The sequence below is a fragment of the Pleuronectes platessa genome, chromosome 5 (assembly GCF_947347685.1).
Source record: "Pleuronectes platessa chromosome 5, fPlePla1.1, whole genome shotgun sequence".
NCBI classification, from domain to species: Eukaryota; Metazoa; Chordata; class Actinopteri; order Pleuronectiformes; family Pleuronectidae; genus Pleuronectes; species Pleuronectes platessa.
In genome coordinates this window covers 18,507,819-18,524,378 of record NC_070630.1, presented here as the reverse complement: position 1 = coordinate 18,524,378, position 16,560 = coordinate 18,507,819, and the positions used below count along the sequence as shown (strand labels likewise).

At 40.9% G+C, this 16,560-nt stretch overlaps 1 protein-coding gene across 1 annotated transcript in view; it reads left to right on the top strand.

The window, feature by feature from the left end:
- Window positions 1–16,397, top strand: part of LOC128440027 (solute carrier organic anion transporter family member 1C1) — a 39,508-nt gene extending 23,111 nt beyond the window's left edge. The window contains exons 3-14 of the mRNA XM_053422602.1: window positions 862–994; window positions 1,723–1,844; window positions 2,595–2,741; window positions 3,312–3,410; window positions 5,142–5,390; window positions 6,404–6,568; window positions 7,306–7,501; window positions 9,455–9,620; window positions 10,112–10,284; window positions 13,822–13,886; window positions 14,140–14,257; window positions 14,965–16,397. Coding sequence (XP_053278577.1) covers window positions 862–994; window positions 1,723–1,844; window positions 2,595–2,741; window positions 3,312–3,410; window positions 5,142–5,390; window positions 6,404–6,568; window positions 7,306–7,501; window positions 9,455–9,620; window positions 10,112–10,284; window positions 13,822–13,886; window positions 14,140–14,257; window positions 14,965–15,202 — 1,871 coding nt within the window. The 3' untranslated portion in view covers window positions 15,203–16,397. The remainder of the gene's footprint in view (window positions 1–861; window positions 995–1,722; window positions 1,845–2,594; window positions 2,742–3,311; window positions 3,411–5,141; window positions 5,391–6,403; window positions 6,569–7,305; window positions 7,502–9,454; window positions 9,621–10,111; window positions 10,285–13,821; window positions 13,887–14,139; window positions 14,258–14,964) is intronic.
- The last annotated feature ends 163 nt before the right edge of the window (window positions 16,398–16,560 follow it).

Below are 16,560 nucleotides of genomic sequence, written 5' to 3'. Positions count from 1 at the left end.
GTCACTGGTCATACTGGGACTGAAATGTGACAATAGAGTGTTAATGTCCAACTGTGTATAGCACAAGGTTTTTCCATGTGATACCTTTCCCAGGACAATTCAATGCAGACGTCAATGTTCATCCAGGGGCAGGAATTATTAAATATTTGAGTATAGTGTTAAATTTGAGAAATGGTTCTTTAGACTTTAGTTTGATTTTCCATTGCATTTTTTGTTGCATATAAATTTACTTATTCAATTTTACCTCCGCCAGGGAGGTTATGTTTTCATCTGTGTTTGTTTTGTTTTTTAGTTTAGATTATGTAAAAGCTACTAAGCAGATCAGCACAAAACCTTGTGGAAGGATGTGGTATGTGTCAGGGAAAAACCCATTCAATTTAGTTGCAGATCCAGATCAGGGGGCAGATCCAGGAATTTGTTTCACTTTCTTTAATACTGTGAAATATGGCCTCTTTCAACATTTTCCTTTATTTCTTATAGAATATTTCCTGGAATGTGATGATGTTTATGAGTGGGTGCCAAATCTGGATCTAGTGAATTTAAGTGTTGTTATATAAGGGGACTGGTCGGCCTTGGCAGAGGTTTGAACCCTACTGAGTGCCATTCTGTTGAGTTCATTTGACTATTTCAAATCTTGAAGCAAGAGCTTCACTTATGACCACTTCACTTATTGTGAAATCTGATGATATAATTGTGCACAGATATAAGTGAGGAGCAGTTGGCCAGTGAACTGTACAGAGCCTCATCCAGCTCTGTACCTTACATATCGTACTGCTTAACTCCTGCTGCATCTTCAGCATTAGGGGTAAACAACAGTATTTTAAAATCCAAATTACTTCTGCCCTGCCTCCTTCCTATCAGGTAACCTGCTGGTGATAGCCTTCGTCAGCTACTTTGGGGCAAAGCTCCATCGGCCAAAGATCATTGCAATGGGATGTGTGCTGATGTCCATCGGCACCTTCATCATCGCTCTGCCTCACTTCATCATCGGACGGTGAGTAAGAGGAGCCAATGGGCCTGATTCTTGTTTGAATTCAAGTCTATAACTGTCTCTATCTAACTTATTTTTCAATGCATTTAAGAAAACATTTGAATGCACTGAGAAAGAAAATAATTTATACTTGCTGTTGCAATGTATCAATAACAGCTGCACAGGACATGTGCAGCACAAATTTTGTGTCTGTTAAATCTGTTGACGGAAGCAGAGATTCAAAATAAAATTAAAAAAACGCTTTGGGCAAGACAGATTGTCAAGACAGACAAATTGTTGTTTACATGTGCATCTCATTCCTTTGACAAGCTGTGGCAAACAATAACGGGTCTGTTATCCAAGCATTTCAACACACACTGTATCATCAACCATTTAAGAAAAGTTTCAAAAGGAAAGCATTCGCATTAAAGACCAAAGTCAGATTCTGTGACAGGATGTTTGAATCAATACCGCAGGAAATCTCATCTCTTAACTTATTTTACTTTTTACCACTCACGTATATAGTCTGAGATAACACACATCATGTCTTACTGTACGTGGTGTAGAACTGTAACTAGGTCAACCTACAGCAGTCCAACCACTTTGATGCTTCACTGAGTCTTGACTGAAGCTGCCTCTGGAGGATTTTCACTTTTCCCAAAAGGAATTCTCCCTTGTTGCTTGTAACTTATTAAATCTACTGGCAGTATTTTTTGTATTTCATGTCAGTTCCCTCTGTGTTTTGGGTTCAGCTATGAGTTTGAAACCTCGGTGCGGTGGGCAACAAACTCAACACTTAATCCGTCTCCATGTCCGGTGGGTGCAGCAGCTGACCTGACCCGAGATGGTAAACTGCTGGAAGTGCCAGCCAAGGGTGAGTGTTTACACTACAGACTGTATATAAAGATGGATGACACGTCTTTACATTATCTGTTCGGTTATATAAAAAGATGTCTACTGAGATTTTCTGATCTGATGAAAACTGTTCAGGAGATATTACAGGTTCCTGTCGCAACAAATACAGTAAAACAACACAATCCTAGCCTCCACAGGAAGCAGCTACTTCCTCCTACTGTTCAGAAATTAAGGCAAAATATCCCGGGTACCAACACCATAATTTTTCCTCGATGACGTCATTTTGAGCCAGAGTTTTAAATTTTCTCTGTCTCTGAAGCAAATAGAGACATGAAATCCAGCAAAGTCTGTGGTTCAACAGACACATGATGTGTCTGGGTCGGAATCTTGTTCATTGTTGTTTTCATGGTTGTTTGTCATCACAGGCGTACCTTTAATATCGCTTCCCTCGCTCACATTGTCAGCCATTGTCTCGGATGCTACTTCAAAAACTTGTTTGCAGGCAATGAGTACTAACAAACAATCAGGCTACATTTCCCACCATGCATTTGGCCAATCCTGCGATAGTTCAGCTGTGAATGAGACATACACAGTCGCATCCCATCTTAAAGGTATATACACCCCTATGTCACATCCGGGGGACAATCAAGATGCTTTGGCTTCACTTTTGCGGAGTTGTCATTTCGCCCATCTCAAATACAGATTATCGTTCTCACGCATACACACACACTAAGTGAAGACGTGTGATGACACTTGTGCGTTCTTCCAGGCTGTGAAAGTGAGTCCAACCTGTCAATGTGGATCTATGTGCTCCTGGGAAATGTCCTGCGAGGGATCGGAGAGACGCCGGTTCAGCCTCTGGGGATCTCTTACATAGATGATTTTGCTACCGAGGAGAATGCTGCTCTATATGTGGGTAAGAAAAGCACCGCCCAGAGGTAGAGATACACTTCAATACAAGAGCATCAGTGCTCCTCTCAACTTAACAGTCAAAATGGACACACACAGTAACTTCCTCAAGGCACTGCTGTTAATAGCTGCACCATAGGCAAGCAGTACACAGACAGGGGTTCTCTACAGACGTCAGTTGAACACTTACATGAACAGAATAAGTCAGTGAACATACGATTATCTGTTCAGTTATATAAAACGATGACCAAGATATTTGACCACAGAGCTTTTTTGTACTGATCAAATAGTTAAAACTGTTCAGGAGATATAACAGGTGAAGTCTCAACAAATACAGTCACATCAACACAATCAAAGCCCCCACACGAAGCAACAAACAAAATGAAAGCAGATTTGTTCCCGATCCACAGCGTCGTTTGGCTCAAAAACAACCAAGGCAGTAAGTTCTATGCAAATGATAAGATGATAAAACGGATGTAATTTGTCTGTGTAGTGCTCTGTTCCAGGATCTCAATTCTTAACCAACCAGTTTGTGTGTTTTTTTTTGTCCTCTCGGTTATGTTCATCATCATCCCAGGCTGTGTGCAGACGATTTCGGTGGTTGGACCAGTGTTTGGATACCTGTTAGGCTCCCTGTGTGCCAAAATCTATGTGGACATTGGATTTGTAAAAATGGGTGAGTGTAAACACACTTTTTGTTTTAAGTTCGGACCCTTATGTAAATATGCAAAGCTGCTGTCAATGACCCTTCATTCTATAGACTATAGAATAAAAGATATTCTGTTCAGTCTACTTTAAGAGCCAAATCATGACATAAGGTGGAGAGCTCCTGAATAAAACAAGGCCATTGTCAATGTGATGAGTAACACCTGTACTTTCAATGCCATTACAGGTCAAAATGTTCTTCTCTGAAAAACCTCTTGTAATTCATAAAACTGAGGCATGATGTTATCAGATACACCAACACAGGAACAATGTCCGTGTGCGTGCGTGTGCGCATAATTCAATGACTACGGGATTAGCATAAATTAGCTAATGAACGAGGCCAGGTGAGGGAGAGGAAATATAAATCCCTCTAAATGTCTCTACTGCAGAGTGAGGGAGGGAAAGACTGAGTAAAGAAGGTATAAGAAGAAGGGAGAAAGAGAAGAAAACAGAGAGCGAGGGAGAAATAGAAATAGGGAGAGCAAAAAAAAAAAAAAAAAAAATATATGAGTGGATTTCTAGGGAGCCGCCAGGTTTGCTTTTGACACCTTCGATTTGGTTTGTTTTTCCCTAATTTAAAGTGGGCTCAAAATGTGTGAGACACAATGAATGACAGGGAAAGTAATTAACTGCATATTTCTGACATGCACTGAAGTCCGGACATTTTCCTGAAATGATTCAGAGGAGCTGTATGTGAGATTTTCCGCCTCCTTGTAAAATGTTTTTAAAATGTCAGAAGGAGCCCAAATGAAAATCCAGCTGGAAAACGTCTGGAAACTATTATTTTTTTCTTTATCCGATAGCATCTTCAGATGCTATCGGATAAAGAGGTGAGAGGTGGACTTGTTTGAGAGGTGGACTTGTTGATTTCATGTTTCAGATTTTGTAATGCTCTTCCTTAAAACCCTGCGAATGCTCTGTCGCTGGCAATGAAATACTTGAATCACAGGCTCTCTTCTAGCAATGCTCAAAGTATTACAAAAGCTAAATTTAATTTAGAAAATAAAAAAATCTAATTAAATAAAAATACAGTAATAAAATATAATAATATATACAGTGTGCTTGCACTCAGATATTTTGTTACTCATACAGATTTTGTGTGCTCCAGTGTCAGCTCTTCTCCATGCAATCACGCTGCTTCTGTGCGCATGTAAAACATCTGTTATCAGATTTCTTCTTCTGGGCCTATTTGAGTGCGAGCGCTGAGTTTGAGTGAAAGAATTACAAAATCTGAACGTGAAATCAATAAATCCTGCTCTCAAAGTGAAAGACCAAGGTCTGGAATAAAGATAGGGAAAACATATTCAGTCACATATTCTATTTCAGAAACTGAGGTAATGAAAAGACCAACTACACGTTGATACAGGTGACCTCTGATGCTGCATTATGTTGTGAATATGTATCAGTGCTCGATATCTGAATCCCTTCACCTGGTTATCCAGTCAAGTGGAGAGAAGGTTCAATGGGCGTGAGGGAGCCTGATCTCACTATAAATAGAAGTTTCGCACCAAATCATACAGCATACGCATTGACTAATATCCATCCACCTCTCCATTCATGGTCTCTATCCTGTGTGGGTCGAAGTGAGGTTTGAGCCAATCCCAGATGACGTCTGGGGAGAATATTTGCATCCTATTTCAAGAAAGCTTGAGCATTATGTGACCATTAATTACCTCTTACCCTCTGTTTCCCCCCAAAACAGAAACTATCACCATCACCCCTGCAGATGCCCGCTGGGTGGGGGCCTGGTGGCTGGGCTACCTCATAGCAGGGGTCATCACCCTGCTCTCTGCTATTCCATTCTGGTTTCTCCCCCGCTCTCTGCCCATGTCTGGGCCCCAGGGACCAGAGAAGTGCACACCTGAGCAGACGAGCTTCATCAAAACCCCACCCCCCATGAAGCACAAGTATCCAGCAGATGAACATACCAGTTTTATAGAGATGGCCAAAGGTGAGGATGGAGGTGGTTGTTGGTGGTATATGTACATTTTAATGTGTATTAGTATAAAGTTTATGTAGCACTATGTTGTGTGTAGAAAATGGTCGGGCTATTAAATGCAATGGTGTCTATTTTTTCTACTTTCATGAGGCCTCTGCATCTATGGTAACAAGTAGCCGGGTGCATTAGGTTTCCAGCTTGTCTGTCTATTACATTCTTGTGAATATGATATCTCAAGAACGCCTTAATGGAATCTCTTCAGATTTGAAACAGTTAGTTATCTCAATAATGAATGAGCTGATTTGAATTTTGAGGTCAAAGGTCAAGGAACTCTGACCGTTCACACCATGTTTTTGATCTTGTGAACAGAATGTCTGAAGAAAACTGCAAAGAAATGTCTTTAAATTTGACACAAGCGTTCACTTGGACTGAAGGAGGAACTGATTAGAATTTGGTAGTCAAAGGTAAAAAGTCAAGGTTATGGTGGCCTCATAGGTTTTTAGCTTATTGAACAGGATATCTCAAGTCTAGCTTTTGGGAATTTCTTCAATTTGTCGCTTGGACTAAAAAATGTACTGATTAGATCTCAGTGGTCAAAGGTCACGTTAACCTCATATTATTGTGAATGTTATATGTTGAGAACATCTTAGAGGTTCAGTGTGTGGAATTTAGTGACATCTAGTGGTGAAGTTGTATGTTGTAGCTAAACACCCCTTACCTCACCCTCCCCTTCCAAACATGAAAGAGAACCTGTGGTAGCCTTCAGTTTTCATAAAAACTCAAAAGGTGTTTAATTTGTCCAGTCTGAGCTGCTGTAAACAACATGGCGGCTCCCATAGAGAGGACCCACTCCAGATGTAAATATGAAGTATTAAGTACATGTACATTTAAAACTGAAAATGTCATTACACAGCAGCAGTTACAGATCCCTACATCCGGCAGTCATTCTAACATGTTAATATTTAACTTTTGCAGGCAGGTGTTTGTTCCAGCTCACAATTATTTATTTGTTTTTCCCTCTACAGACTTTATTCCATCCCTGCGCACTCTGCTGGGACACCCGGTGTATCTGATCTACCTGTGTGTGACAGTCATCCAGCTGAACTCGCTCATCGGCATGGTCACCTACAAGCCCAAGTTCATCGAGCAGCACTTCAGGCAGTCTGCCTCAAAGGCCAACTTCCTGATGGGTGTGCTAAGCCCTCCATCAATACTGCATGCACCACATGAATTAATCGTGGGTTACATACAACCTGGAAAAAAGGGGGGAGGTGTTTCTGCTTGGTTTGCATTGTGTGGCAGAACAAGCTCATGAATGTGGTCTAGTTTACTCAAATTAAGTCTCGTGTCAGAGCACACAATACTAAACTAAACAATGTTTACAATTCCAAATGCAGAGTTTCTATACATAAACTAGTCAACTGCTTTTTTCTGTTAATTTATGTTATTTTCGCATTTGCTGAATGCTTCACAAACAGATAGAGGGAGGATTTCATCAAAGACAGAGAGGACTGTGCTCCCACTATTTATCCCACTAAGCACCACGGCTGCAGAGATGCTGGATTTGTGATAATAAACTATGAGGGTGATAATGTAGGATGAAAGTATGAGGTTCACATGGTCTCATCAGACGAGATGCCTGCGCTGAGCAGACTGGCTGCCTATCAAAGAGAATTCATTATTAGTGACCAGAGTTAAGGACATGGGTGTAGATAAAAGCCTTCACCCTGAGGGTAAATGACGGTATAGAATACATTAAAAGCAGGGATCTGTTTTTGATCAAGAAGGCTTGAAGGTTGTGAAGCTTTATTCTTCTTCTGGATGTGGCTCAGCCGTTAACTTTCATGTGTTATCAGTAAGGGTCAGGGAAGTGATAGACAAGGAGAGTATGAAATCTTGTTTTTGCCAATTTTTCTCTTTATCCAAGGTGTGATAAATATCCCCGCGGTGGCACTGGGGATGTTTTCAGGAGGTCTGCTGATGAAGAGGCTCAAGCTTAATCTCATGGGAGCAGCCAGGTTCGCATTCGGCACATCTCTGATTGGCTACTTCCTTTCGTTGTTCTTCTTTGCGATGAGCTGTGAGAACGCCAAGATAGCCGGAGTGACGCTTTCGTACGACAGGTGGGTCAGGAGTAATAACTGAGCATGATGGTGTAGGAGTTTGTTATTTAGGATTTGATGAAAACACAGGAACACACTGTCCATAAACATTATTGGTTGTCTCTATGACCCCATTCAGACCTGGTATTAGCATCTGTCCTGTGTGATCCAGTCACAGGTACACAAAGTACAGGTTTGAATGGCAACAACTATGTGCCCAACGTTCACTGGGACCCGATCACTCAGACCATATTCGGAGGTGGTCTAAGACACATATGAAGGGCTTCCTCAGACCTCTCTCGAAGCGGTGGTCTAGTGGCAGAAACTTGGACTATGGGCAGAGAAGGTCTCTGGTTCGTCTCTGGTTCGACTCCACGGAGAGACAACAAAAAGATGAACCTGGATTGATCTGTCCAAAAATCCAAGAGTCTCCCTACCCTGTCTAGTGCCCCTGAGCAAGGCACCTTACTCCCAACATCTGTTCCCCGAGCGCTGTACATGGCTGCTCACTGCTCTGTGTGTACTGCACCAGATGGGTCAAAAGCAGAGATTAAATTTCCCTACCTGTATGAGTGTGCCTTTGCATGACTGTGCATGTGTTTGGGACGAATAAATGCATCTTTATCTTTAACACACACCAAATATACACGCACACAACATTGTCATCAGATATTGTGACATTGCTGCCTTTCAAATGTATATAGTTGGTTTCAGACATGCACTGAACTCCAGAGATTCTCCGCAGTTTCTCCGGAGGAGGTGCATGCATGATTGCAAATGTCCAAGTTAGAGCCTCCAGAGTTTCTGCATATATGATATATATAAATAAAATGCAAACTGTTGACGTTGAATGACAATTTTTCAAAGAACACCCAACACAAAATTTGTGAAAATGCAAGATATTAAGATCTACCTATACTAATTTGAGAAACATCCATTTGTCCATCTCTATGTGGAACACATGTCTTGTGAACCGTTGCCGTGTTTGGTGTGATTTGGATAAGCAAGATGAATAAGAACTGAATAAACAGGCGACCAGCCCTCTGCAGCAGTCAGTGGGTTTGTTTGCCTTTAGTCTGTGGATTGAGTTGAACATTTCTTCTTCTATGTCCTCACATAAACTACAGCAACAGCTGCTAACTGGCAGCCTGAGGAAAATAACATGACCTGCAAGATCATTTTGATAATCACATTATTTTTCACCATATCAGATTGCCAGATGTTTACGAGTGAAAGCACAACATTCGTTTCTGTGCTGTAAAGCTTCATACCGAGCAGAATGACCGACTTGGGTCTGAAGATTGTGTCGATGCTTAACAGACTTCAGTGATTTTAATTTTTTATCAAACTTTTGAATTTTTTATTGAACTTTTTATTACTTACAGACTTTATCAAATTTACAAACGGGGATATTTAGACAAAAATCCAAACCAAAACAACGTGCAGTAAAGTCCTGCGACGAACCCCAGGTTTGTCAAAGTAGCTGCGGTTGAGTTGGACTTGGTCTGACTGTATCTGGCCTGATTTGCCGTTGTGATCAGCCAGCAGCTGCAGAGATGCAGCAAAACAAACACAACCGTCACAAAAGTCTGACACTTTTTTCTTCTCGTAGCATCAGTGAGCGACAACCGTTCTCCAGTCTTTTCACATCTCATCAAAGAACTGTTTCATGAAAACATACAGGGTTCAGGGATATGAGGGAAAACACATACATGTTATGAAAAGGCTGTGGCCAAGGTGCTGACACGATACTACGCATTGTGCTTATATACAGTGTATATATATTGTATATATACCTATATATACTTATAGTCAATCCTCTAATGCTCATTAACTCTTTTACTCTCATAGATGAGTGAGCAGCAATCTGTTCATTCATCCATGAATTCACTCATCCTCACAACCTGCCAGCAACCATGTAATTGTTTAATAATAACATGTATTTATAAGTTTGCTCTTGCTCTCTTCTTCCAGCATGGACAGGATATCTTATGATAAACATCCAGTGGTCACAGCCTGTAACTCAGACTGCTTGTGTTCACCGAGCGACTGGGACCCGGTCTGTGGAGAGAACGGCATCACATATGTTTCTCCCTGCCTCGCTGGCTGCTCCACCTCTGCTGGCTCAGGGAGAAACACTGTAAGTTGACAAGGTACTCATACTATAAAAAATACACATAGAAAATTCATTAACGTGGTAAATACCTTGCTAATGTGTAGGCAGCGGCTGAACTTCAACAGTCTCAAAACTTTGTCTCAAGGTCTAACGGTATATAACAGTCTCCCAGTCTCCAAGTCAAATCCCCCTCTCCAGCTGCTGAGCTCCACCCACAAATTGAGATGGTTTTAGCTGTGTGATGTCACAAACCCTGGCTGTTTGAACTGGCAGTCGGGTTTTTTTTTAATAAGAAATTCATACTTTTATCATATTAAAGGGACAATGGGGTTTTGTTTGAAAAAATTGATTTTCACCAGAGTGGGTCTTTAAACACTGAAAACACCTGCACAACCATTTCTGCTTATATGTTTGTATGTAAGTATATATTACTGTATATATATGTATATATATGTATGTGTGTCTGTGTCCTGCTATACATTGTCACTCGTGTGCGACTATGCGTGTCTCTCCAGGTCTTCTCTAACTGTAGCTGTGTCGGTGTGGCTGGTAACTTTACGGCCACTACAGGTCAGTGCCTAGACAAGGACGACTGCGACGGGATGTTCCCGTACTTCCTGGCTCTCTCTGTCATCTCTTCCTTCATCATCTCCCTTGGTGGGACACCAGGCTACATGATTCTCATCAGGTCAGACTTAAGTAAAAAAAAAAAAAAAAAAAAATAGAAGGCATTTAGACCTTTCTGATAATATGATTATGTTTATTTCACAGACACACACCACAGGTGCTAATCTCACTCCTGTTTGGCAATTTGTCTTTGAAGTTAATGCACACGATAGCTTAACAGATCTCGGAAATATCTGACATGCAATGTTAATTGAGTTAAGTCAATCATTAAAATATATATATAAGTCACAAACATGAACAGTAATGAAGCAAATTCTGTTTCATTTTATGATAAACATTGACTTTAAAATCTTCACTGCCGATTTAAACTGTGGACACAACGTCCAGAGGACAAACAATAGAAAACAGTTTGAGGAGGAATTGACAAGGGATATTTCTCCAGAGATTTATCACAGGCCAAACAAACAGTTAATTTCAAATAGGCAGGTTTAAATCAGGCACTGCACTATTTCTCTGAGATATCATGGAAAACTTTGTAAAATCGCCTCATATCACGATATTTAAGAACTGGATCTGCCCCCTGATCCAGATTTTTCCCTGATGTATACCGCTAATTAACATACAGACAAACAAACACAGACAAAAACGTAACCTTCTTGGGGGAAGTAATACTGTGATTTCAACATTTCATTGACATCGGGATATCAAATCCTATCAAATTTGATTGACGCCTTCGTTTCCGAAAGACTCTCATGTTCTACAAAATATGAGTGAAGTCAATCTCTAGCTCTTCCCGATGTCTATTGAGCCACTGTCCCTCAGTGACAGATTCAATTACATTTTTTCATGTAATCATGTTACTTTCATTTAACTATTGGGAAAACAACGTTTTACGCGAGTTAGCACTGGATTGTTTACATACCTCCTGCCTGACCTGCAGGAGTCATAGGAGGTGTGTGTTTTCATTTAGCTTTTTATGGTTCAAAGAGTCCAGATACAATGATTTGGGTTATTTCTGTTACTGGCCTTGGCTCCATGTTTTGTTTGTGTGTCTTTGTGTCTCTGTGTGTAAACAAGTGGCTTTGTCAAACAACCGCGTAAAAAATATTCCATTCGTCTTTGATTTCTTCAGGTTTAAATCCCTCAGTGTGATGGTCGGTTGAGAGTCAATCAAAATCCTGAGGGCTAGTGTCTGATCTCTCACTCACAGATGAGCTCAGCTCAGCTTTATAATAATAATACATTTTATATATAGGCGCCTTTCACAGCACTCAAGGTCACCTTACAAGGCACAGATAGAAAAGAAAATGTAAAAATGTATCAAAAAGATCAATCGATGAACAGTGAATAAAACATTATTAGGTTGGCAAAATAAAAAACAATCAAACTGAATATGGAAGTTTTAAAAGATGGGTTTTGAGACTGGATTTGAAAATGGAGAGAGAGTCAATGTTGCGGATGTCTGGTTGGAGGGAGTTCAAGAGGCGGGGAGCGGAGCGGCTAAAGGCTCTAGATCCCACGGTGGTCAAGCGGGCAGGTGGTACAGTGAGATGAATAGTAGAAGAGAACCTGAGGTTGAGGGAGGGTGTGTCGATGTGCAGGAGTTCAGAAAGGAAAAGAGAAGCGAGGTAATCGATGGCCTTAAAGCTCAGGAGCAGATCTTAACAACAAAGCGGTTATGCTTTCTGTGATTCGAGCTAGTTCCATGTCGGTAGGGACAGACATTTGAGCGTAAGTGAAGGGATCAAAGGATGGGTCGTAGGTTTGTCAAATTAAACAACTTGCGGCTGACTAGGACTCATGTGAGCTGATTCAGATGTTTAAAAGAACATGCAAACTCCACACAGAAGGACCCCGGCCCAACTTGTCTAGCTTTAGCTAACCGATGCACCACCATGCCTCTAGTTGTAGACGTTTTCAAACTTATAAATCCTGAAGCTGTGAGAAGCTGCTGCAGAATAAGCTACATTTGTCTAAACTGATTCAGCAACATTGTCTTAAGAGTGACTGATGGCTGATGTCAACAGTGTACGTATCCTTTTTTAAATTTACTGTGATGACCATCTCTGATACAGAAAAGAATGGGACATGACAGCCTGTGCTGCATCCCTCCTACTCTAGTGTCTCAGGGGGATTGTGCGGTCTCAATGCAACTGCACTGCTGAGGGGCCAAGTGAAAGAAAGATGAGTACGACAGGGATGCAGCGTCTTTGTGCGCAGTATTTGTGATATGTTGTATGTGGGTCAGCGCCCAAGCATCAAACGCTCTGAGATATGGATAATCAACAGCGGCGATGAATAAACATTTGGGTCGGTGAGCAGAGACTGGCTGCTCTGTGTCGGTGTGATTATAATTCAATTATGTTATCTCTGTACTCATCAATGACGCTATTTGCTCAAAGGGAACATTGTCAGACCGAGCAGTACATAAATGTGTAATGATCCATGTGACTGAAGTTGGAAGAGCCACTATTTTGTTAATTCACTCACGGGAAGGTTTCAGTAAGAAGATTAGAATTTGGACATTTTTTGAGTGTGTGTGTGTGTGTGTGGTCAATGTATTACTGATGGTGTGGGAATCTAAATGACGGGGACAAAAAGCAAGTACCCATAATGTAAAACGTTTAATTGTAGTGTTAGCATACGACTAAGTTCAAGTTTAGGTTAAGGTGTGTGTGTGTCTATTTTATGAACCAGCAATAGATTCTTCTGCACAGCAGCGTCCTCTGCTGGCGGACACTACACTAAACATCTTAAATCACACTAAGGTTCCTTGCTTTTTTCCCGCTATGTAAAGGTAAAAAGGGACAGACATGGGTTCACATCAAGCCTTACCAGCCGATCCTGTTTAAATGCAATGACCTCGCAGTAATGAAATTACTTTCTGTGCTCTGATTTTCTCGTGCTTTTTCATTTTTATGTCGGCATAAGTGTTTCTTCATTCCTCTGATTTTCAGCAATGTTAGTCCTGAGATCAGAAAAGCTGTTTGAGCCCCTGTGACCATGGGGTTTGAAAGGAAGTTTTTCAGTGCATTTGAAGTCACAGAGGAAAATGTTTGAGGAATTGTAAAACTAAAATAAACTTCTGCTCTCACATTTTTTGCTACGATTGCTGTAAAACACATTCACACTCCTGTTACAAAGAATGTGAAGTCACGGACAAAGTGTGCACATCACTTCATAGAATGACAGTTGAACAAACTTCTCTTTTTCTCACAAACAAGAGTACACACAACTTCCACTGCTTGAGTCGGCCGCTAGGAGACTCAGACGCAGTTGTGTTGTTCCTCCTCTCTCTCACTTTTGCACCAAATATCTGAGAAGCGCTTGGGGCAGGTTTTGCTCCGTGATCATAGAACCTCATTGGTCAATAAATCCAGCTCTTCCTCTTCCTTGGGTTTTATTGGTGTAAATTAAGTCAGTTGAGAAAAGCTGTTTGTGGAAATTGTGATCGGACAGATACTGTTCTATGTGCTGGCCAAGTTTCCTGATTTCTACCTGACCTTGACTTTGTTTTCTCTTTTTTGTGGCTGAGTTTCCAACCAGCTTCTGATTTATCCTGAAAAATTAAAAATCTACATTTCTTTTCTTTCTGCAGGTGCATAAAACCACAGCTGAAGTCTCTGGCCTTGGGTTTCCATGCTCTGGCAACACGTACCCTCGGTAAATCTCCTTGAAAAAGAATTATAATTATCATCCGCTATTCAAACATGTTTGAGTGGCTCAGGGCTAAAATGGCAACCATGAAAATGTGATTTTGGTTTGAATCTATTCATCGTTACACTCTCCAACATAATAACTAATGTTTGAGGCTTATTATGAGTGTGAGTTTATTTGAATTAGTCTGGACAGTGTTGGCATACTCTGCTGTTTCCACCAGGATGTGATAATAAAGAAATACGTTTGTGATCCACAGCGGGGATCCCGGCCCCCATCTACTTCGGGGCGATCATTGACACCACATGTCTAAAGTGGGGTCAGAAGAGGTGTGGGGGCATAGGAGCCTGTAGAATCTACAACACCACTGCATACAGGTACTCCCTTCATGTTAGGGATCGTATCTCCTTTTATTCAGTTAAGACTTTAACTGAATTTTAGGGTCGCTACATATTTGACGCTTCTCTGTTATATTTGGTATGTTCTATTATGAACACTTCATTATTTGGCATTTGAGCTAATATGAGATTTGAAATGAATATAGAGAATAGGCTGTCAAAAAACATTTTAAACCATTTTCACCTGTTTACTGCAATGTCCTTGAAAGCCATACTCTTTCCAATCTGAACCCACATGACACACATATGTTTGAATTCAGTCATTGTGGGGTCCATCCATCCAATCATTCATTATCTGGACTGCTGACCCTGTAAGGGTCATAGGAGGGTCAGGCGTACTGCAGGGACCACATACAAACATTCACACCTACGGTCAATTTATTTCCAAGTCAAAGTCCACACAGACATGGGGAGAACATGGAAATTACCCACAGAAAGAACCCTGGCCAAACTGGGATTCAAACTCATAACCCTCTTGCTGCTAGGCAACAAGTGCTCACCACCGCACTATGTGAAGTCTTCCATTGCAAATAAACATCCAGAAATCTGTCTAGAAACCACAGACAAAAAGAGTTATTTCTCACAAGTGATAGATACATCTATACAAATAGGAACCGCTAGGAGGTAATTCAGCATACTTAAAGGTAAAATAAAGATAGAATTTCTTTTATGCCCCCCCCCCTCAGGATTGCGTACCTCGGCCTGACAATGAGCCTGCGGACCGCCTCGTTCCTCATCTGCATCCCAGGCTTCATTCTGCTCAGTCGACAGCTGAAGAGGGAGGAGAGAAACGCCGTCAACGCAGCTCTGGCCAACGGCAGCACGGAGCTGGAGGCGCTCAGGAAGGAGGAGCTCACGATTTCTAATTCTGACCAGTTGCAGCAATTGTCAGATAACAGCACAGACAGGGAGACACGGCTGTGAACGACCCCGCAGAACTGACTCCTTTGTCCCCTTCACACACACTAATACACACACACACATACCACAGATGAACAAATACAACCAACCACACACAAACACATATATTTATATATATATATACATACATACATACCTATCCACAGTGATACTGTACACGCACAAACACAAACACACTTGCACATTGAGATTTGCAGGGAATTACACCTTTTAACAATTTATCTCGTATAGAGCAAATTCTATATTTGTACTACTGGACCTTTGGAGGCTTTCTGAATTTGACAGAAATGAAATATTTCTTGAATGTACATGCTGTTATTTTTATTCCTTTATAATTATAATATTTCGAAACATTTGCCAATGTTTCGAAGGCAGCACAAGAGATTAGATGAGGAATGTGATTCATGCATACAACTGCAAAACCAGAGTCATTCCGAACACCAGCATTTACAAAGTAGCCTCTTGGATTTTTGTTTCCTTTCGGAAGAATGAAGTCAGAAAAGAAGTGGCCTTAAAAAAACGAGGCGGACTTTAATTTTGATCATGAATTCATACAATTCATTATGGAAAAATAGGCCTTCGTAGAGACAGGTGGGGAGGACATTTTTTTGTAACTTTTAAAAGAGCAGGGTGTTGTAGAAATATGTGTCGGAACATGTATTTCAGGAACTCATAGAGGGCTCGGCTGTTATTTGGACGTCTTTGCCTCATTCACTCGACAGTTTACCTCGGAATCATGCGCGTCATCCTTCTCGCCGATTGTAGAAAGCTGCAATTTTCAGTCACATCTGAAAAGTTTATTTTACTAACTAATCCAAATTTTAATTTAAACTGTCTCTGCACTCGTTTAGGAAAAGTTTCAGTTCTGATCCAACTGACTCTAAAACTTTTGTCTTGTACTTTTGAGACCAAAGTCTTTTGCAGTTTTGTGCTGTGCGCTTTCGGGATGTGACTTTGTTCCTTTGGTATTCATACTCGCAGAAAATGGCAATGGGGACCAGTTTGGGGACCAGTCTGATTTCACTATCGACGGCTGCCACAAGGAGGCAGTACCATAACTTTCTTTGTATGGTGATAAGGAAAATATTTAAGAATACACAATCTGCTAAAAGTCTGCCTTTGTCTTGCTGACTTGTTAAAGCTCTGCTTCTGCGTCTCCAGCCGCAGCTGGATATGTTTCACTGGTCAGTGTTTTTACTTTACAAAATTTCCCAAATAGAAACATCAGTTTATTCTCAGGTGTTATTTCAACAGCTTCATCCCAGAATCAGAACCCATTCCAATGAAATATGAAAAAAGGACTTATGCTGTTTTTCCTCAACAAAAACGAATTATTTTGCTTCTGTAAATGTATAACATCC